We start from the raw sequence: 6,403 nt of genomic DNA on the forward strand, positions 1-6,403 counted from the left end.
GTAGATTGCACAACGGCTGCTAGCAAGCCCACACCTTGCCACTCGACAGGAGCCCAAGTTTTGGTTCTTCCTGCAACATGGCGGGACAAACAGGCGAACACTTCAGGCTCTCCACTTTTAGCTGCAAATGGTAGCAAAACCAAGACATATGGAGCGCTCAACACCACCATTCGTTTCCAAAACAATGCTTTCGACGCCAGGCTTGTCATAGCCGAATTAAAGCGGGCCCTACTTGGTGCTGACTTTCTTCGCCGCCACAACCTACTGGTAGACATTCGTGGTCAGAAACGGATAGAGGCTCAATCTTTCAAAGTATACCCATGTACTATCGGTCAGATTTCAGATTCTCAGCTAGCCATAGTGGACCCAGAAAGCAACAAATTTAGGAAGATATTAACAGAGTTTCCTGAAATCCTCGAGCCACCCTTTTCGGCCTCCGAAGTGAATCACGGTGTTTCCCATTTCATCCCCACCACTGGTCCACCCGTACATGCCAAAGCACATCGACTACCCCCCGACAAACTAGCCATCGCCAAAGCTGAATTTCAGCTGAATTATTAGACGATCTAGCAGTCCCTGGTCTTCACCTCTTCACATGGTTCCGAAATGTAATGGAGACTGGCGACCTTGTGGCGACTACCGTGGACTCAACAATAGAACGACCCCAGACCGTTATCCGAATCCCCACATTCAAGATTTCTCAGCACGACTCACTGGCAAAAGTATTTTCTCCAAAATCGACCTCGTTCGAGTTTACCACCAAATCCCAGTTGCGCAGAAGGACATTCCGAAAACTGCCGTCATCCCACCATTCGGCCTATACGAAATTCTACGCATGCCATTCGGCCTTAGAAACGCCGCACAGGCATTCCAGCGTCTTATGGACTCCGCCCTGCAGGACATTTCGTTCGCATTCATCTACATGAATCTGGATGATATACTCATTGCCAGCTCATCAGCAGCTCAACATACTGAAGATCTACGCCAAGTTTGCAAAAGACTCGAAGAAGCGGGCCTAGTTGTTAGGTTTAAAAAATGCGTGTTTGGAGTGACCAAAATCGATTTTCTAGGCCATCGAGTCACAAGAGATGGATCTAACCCACTCCCTTCCAAAGCCAAAGCTATAGAAGAATCCCCACAGCCAACCACCTTCAAAGCACTCCAAGAATTTCTGGGAATGATAAACTTCTACCATCGCTTTCTGCCTCGAGCTGCCTCAGTACTACACTCTCTCTACGAAGCTCTGAAGGGAGAAAAGAAGAAAACAAAACTTTGGTGGACGGAACAGATGACTACAGCCTTCAAGGCCAGCAAACGCATGCTTGCCGACTGCACTCTCCTCTCGCATCCCAGAACAAACGTTCCCATCGCCTTAACCACCGACGCGTCAGATCACGCAGTTGGCGCTGTCTTCGAACAATATGTCGATGAGGACTGGCAACCTTTAGCATTTTTCAGCAGACAACTTCGAGAGCCAGAACAACGGTACAGCACATATCATCGGGAGTTATTAGAACTCTATCTTGCGTCACTTCCGATTTTTGCTTGAGGGTAGGTGCTTCGCAGCATTCACCGATCAAAAACCTCTGGTGGACGCTATGTCCAAGTTATCCCCACCCTGGTAATCTCGCCAGCAACGTCACCTGACATTCATCTCAGAATTTACCACGGACATACGGCACATTTCAGGGAAGGAGAACCGTGTTGCAGACAGTTTGTCCAGAGCCATTTTCCAGACCACATTAGGACTGGACTACAAAGCAATGGCTGAAGCCCAATGCACGGACACCTTTTCTCCAGACGACAGCGCCTCTTCCCCAGGATTGCGCGCAGTTTCAATGGCTATCGAATCTGGAGGACCAGAACTGCTGTGTGACATTTCGACAGGACATCCTAGACCAATTGTACCTCCAGCATTTCGTCGACAGGTCTTCGATTTGTTTCATAGCCTCTCCCACCCAGGAAGTAAAGCTACAGTCCGCCTGATTTTTCCGAGATTTGTTTGGCATAGACTAAGGAAGGAAGTCAGCAAGTGGGCCAAGGAATGTACGGACTGCCAAGCTTCCAAAGAGCAAAAGCATACTAAGGCACCCATCGAGAAGATTTCAGTGCCTGAAAAGAGGTTCAGTCACGTTCATGTCGATCTTGTAGGTACTTTACCCCCATCGCAAGGCTTCACTCACCTCTGCACAAATATCGACGGAACGTCACGATGGCCAGAGGCAATCCCACTCAAGGACACCTCAACAACAGAATGTGGCCGTGCCCTAATCAGTCACTGGATCGCCCTTTTTGGCATCCCCATCGACATCGCATCCGACAGACGCCCTCAGTTTACGTTTGCCTTGTGGAGAGAGATGGCGGAGCGCCTTGGTACCAATCTTCATCATACAACAGCCTATCACCCTCAATCCAATAGACTGATTGAGCGATTCCACCGGTCCCTTAAGAGTGCTCTCAAAGCAAGTCTCCAAAGCCCGAACTGGCTCGATGAACTGGGATGGGTACTGCTCGGTTTGAGGACTGCCCCAAAAGAGGACCAGGGAACTTCTGTCGTTGAGCTAGTTTATGGAGAACCACTCAGAGTACCGGGCGAATTTGTTACCAGTGACACTTCCCCATAAGACCAGTCACGCAGCCTCGCCAACTTACGATCCCAAATGCAGTCACAACTAGCCAAGGCGACATCACTGCACTGTGCACCTTCCTCCAACATCCACTCGTCACTAGACACAGCCAAGTTCGTGTTCATCCGCAGCGACGCTCAACAAAAACCCCTACAGCGCCCGTATACTGGTCCGTACAAGGTTTTAGAAAGGAATGACAAAACCTTTCTTGCCGATCTAAGTGGTCACGCGGAACACATCTCTGTTGACCAACTCAAACCCGCTTTTGTGGATCTGTCGAAACTAGTACGTGTTGCTCAGGCACCAAAACGTGGGCGACCTCCGTCTTCATCACTTGTGAATCCAAGCGCAAATACTAACAATTCAACCCAGCCTACCCAAGCTGTACAATCCGCTCCTGTTACTCTACAAGAATCACAACAAGCAGGCTGGAAGGTCTCAAGTTCAGGGCGCATCGTGAGACCACCTCCCCGGTTCTAGAACCTCATGTCATGTCCGCGCTGGTGGGGGGGGGCCATGTAGTGACTCTCCGAACATTCAATTAACTCACAACACAGCAGCTGACATGATCATGACTTCGCACGGACTTGCGAAGTGCTCACACGAAAAACACCACCTGATCCGACTGTCTTACACGGCCAGTCGAGTAGAAAACTCCGGTGAGTTAAGACCTACTACAATTGCGTTAATGTAGATTATAATGTTAAGTAAGAATACGATAATTTAGGTTACAATTTAAGTTCACATAATGCATAACATCACACTAATACAGACAGGGGGACTCTCGTGGTCGAGAGGTTATGGTGTTCGCCTCTCTTTCAATAGGTTCTGGTTTTGAATTCGGACAGCCACGGAATTTTTTTTTTCTAACATTTTCTCCTTTTACCTCCTTTCCTGCTTTCTAACAATATTTTGTTTTCTTCTTGTGCCTACACTTTCAGCCCCCACCCCCTCACCTCCTTTGACTTCCTCCCCCCCCCCCCCTTCTTCTAGGGTCCTGGCTCTTTCTGCAGCCTTTCTGCTGCTACTCCTTGGCTCCTTCTTACTGCTGTCTTTCAGCCACACCCCTGATCTAAAACCTACTCTAGCCTTCTCGGATAAGGGTCAAATATCTTGGAGGTCCCGTGTGCAAGTTACCCACGTTAATGATCCTTTAGTGGTCAAAAATCGATAAAAGTAAGCTTCGGCCCTTAAAAAGGGAGAAGTGACGGTAGAAAAGGAGACACTCTGTAATTGTGCTTGAAATTATTCCCCTAAAATTACACGCGATTCGTAGCATGTCTACCAACTCCAAACCAAACCTTTGGGAAAAGTTTTGAAAACATTTTGCGACTTCACACAAGAAATAATTCAGAGGGAAAGGAGGAGCAGGTTTTTTCTTTCCATTTCCAAATTAATATAAGGACTGCATAGTTTCGTTCCACTAGTCATGTCAACAGGTTATTGCGCTAACAAGTAAAAACAAAAACAAAAAGCTACCGAGGAAACCGGGGCTGGAAATTTGAAACAAAGGAGTCAATTTCAGATAACAGAAAGCAGTTATGAAATAAATGCGCTCAAAATGACAGTCAGATGTATAATATTTGATATTGTAATTCATTTTTACCTCACTGACCACCGAGCTGTTTGGCATTAACGTGGATCAGATTCAATAAAGACTGGATTTTAAAAAGCTGAATAAGGTATAAAGGAGAACGGAGAGTAGGAAGAAAAGACAGCGTTATGTTGTCGTAGTTCTTGTGCGTTTTGTTGTTCGTTGCTGTTGTTGTTGTTTTTTAGTTTTTGTTGGTTTTTTTTGTACTTGTTGTTGTTGTTGTTGTTGTTGTTGTTGTCGTTGTTGTTGTTGTTGTTGCTCTTGCTGCAGTTATTGTTAATCCAGTAGCCTTTGGATGTATGCCCTTTGGTCCAATGCCATGTTATAAAAGGTGGGTGTCTTCAACAGATGTTATTTTCTGCACAGTATAAGGTGTTGTCAGACATAGGAATGGCAGGAAGAAGTTGCTGCCAGAGATCCCGTAGTTTGGGACATTCAAAGAGCAGTGGTTGGACTGTTTCGTAGACGTGGTTACAGAACAAGCACACTAGGGATTTTTCTAGCTTGATTCGGTATAGGTTATACCTTAGAGGTATGTGCTGTTTGTGGTGTTGGAATATCTCCTTTGTATGTTCCCTTCTGTTGAAGATGCTGTCAGTTTGGTTCGAATTGCATGTGCGATTGTAAACCGGTCAGTCAGTCAGAACTCCAGCCCATTGTTTCATCTACACCTCTTTACAACGTATTTCGTTGTTTTCAATGCTGTTGGCTTAACTGGGTGTAGTCAGGTGTGATTTTTTGGGGTCTCTCTGCTTTGTCAATGTTGTGAACATTTGTGAGTCCTAGGATCCACGTTGTGCAAGTCATACAACAAAAGAAGAGGGGAGGAGCTGGTCAGCTGTTAAGACAGTATGCAAGACTTTCCCACCATATATATATATCTGTTACCCACGTTTCCATAGCTCGCAAGACTAACAGAGAGTCCCCCCCCCCTTTCCATTTATTTTTTATCCCTGTACAAGAGCAAAGAAGGCGAAGAACTTTGAAGTTTGCACAACAGCCCAAGTTCAAGAACGCCCCACACTTATCCAGAAAGGCTACGATTGTTCAATCTTACCTACAGTCAGACCAGGGATATGACTGAAAAACAGCAGTAAGTAGGAATCAGGGGTAGCAGTAGAAAGTCAGGTGACATTATTTATAAAAAGCACTTTACTCTTCACTGACCTTTGGAGCTCCGTACTCCAAGAGGGTTCGGGGTGTCCGGCAGTAAATGTATCCGCCAGTCAATCGGGATGTCCTTGGTGGTGGGGGGCTTGTACTCCTGTGAATGACACGACACAAATTGTCAGAAACCTCTTCAACAATTCTAAGCCTAAACAGGAAAGGGGTCTTTTTCAGGAGGGAGAAAAAATATTTTATTCTTTTTAATTTTGAAACTGTACATAAATTATGCTTCTTTTCTTGATTTTTTTTTCAACATCTAGAATGCATATTTTCAAGCACATGCAACCAATACCACAGACACAGAAACTTTCATTAAAAAATCAAAATTTTGGTTTTAGTACACATGAAAAGCTGGCCCACGAAACATATGTAATTGTAATGGTTTACTTCCTCATCTATGTAATTTGCATCATTTAAAAGGCGGGCTGCTTCAACCCTTCCTGTCAAGACTAACACATTACAGTATTAACGTCCGAGCAGACAGGACCAGGTGGCTATGAAAAATTTTTAAAACTCCTCACCTGGAAAAAAATAAACTTCTTCTGCGGGCTACAGCAAAGAACCAATCACTACACATAGATGGCAGTGAATCTGACAATGTATGAACATAATATTTCATCATTTGTTTTAACCCCTCCACAACACAAAGTTGTCTGTTTTTATTTTTGGGTCATTTTTATCTAGCACTTTCCCTTTGCTTACTATTGCCTACTCGGGAAAAAATCTATGATGTGCAACACATGACGTCAAAAGGGTCTTTTCATCATCTAGGTGGTGGTGTGTAATGCCATGGTCTGTATGTCATAGAGTATCTGACATCATACTGTTTTGTTATCTATGTTGTGCGTGATGTCATATTGGTATTGCCTCAAGGTTCAACGCACTGTGTAAACTTCAACATTCTGGAAAAGAACTCATGTCTTCAGATAGCACCAACGAAGAGCATAATCACGACACCACAGACACCTGTGAAAGGACTTAAGAGAAGTACAAAGTTATATTTCACCCCCCCCCC

The 6,403-nt window shown here is 45.1% G+C and overlaps 1 protein-coding gene across 1 annotated transcript in view; it reads right to left on the reverse strand.

Annotated features, from left to right (window-relative positions):
- LOC101851125 (indole-3-acetaldehyde oxidase) overlaps positions 1-6,403 on the reverse strand; it is a gene marked incomplete at its 5' end in the record, with an annotated part of 38,817 nt that overhangs the window by 2,244 nt on the left and 30,170 nt on the right. The window contains 1 exon segment of the mRNA XM_013082273.2: positions 5,389-5,485. Coding sequence (XP_012937727.1) covers positions 5,389-5,485 — 97 coding nt within the window.

This window comes from Aplysia californica, unplaced genomic scaffold, assembly GCF_000002075.1.
Source record: "Aplysia californica isolate F4 #8 unplaced genomic scaffold, AplCal3.0 scaffold00166, whole genome shotgun sequence".
In the NCBI taxonomy this organism is placed as follows: Eukaryota; Metazoa; Mollusca; class Gastropoda; order Aplysiida; family Aplysiidae; genus Aplysia; species Aplysia californica.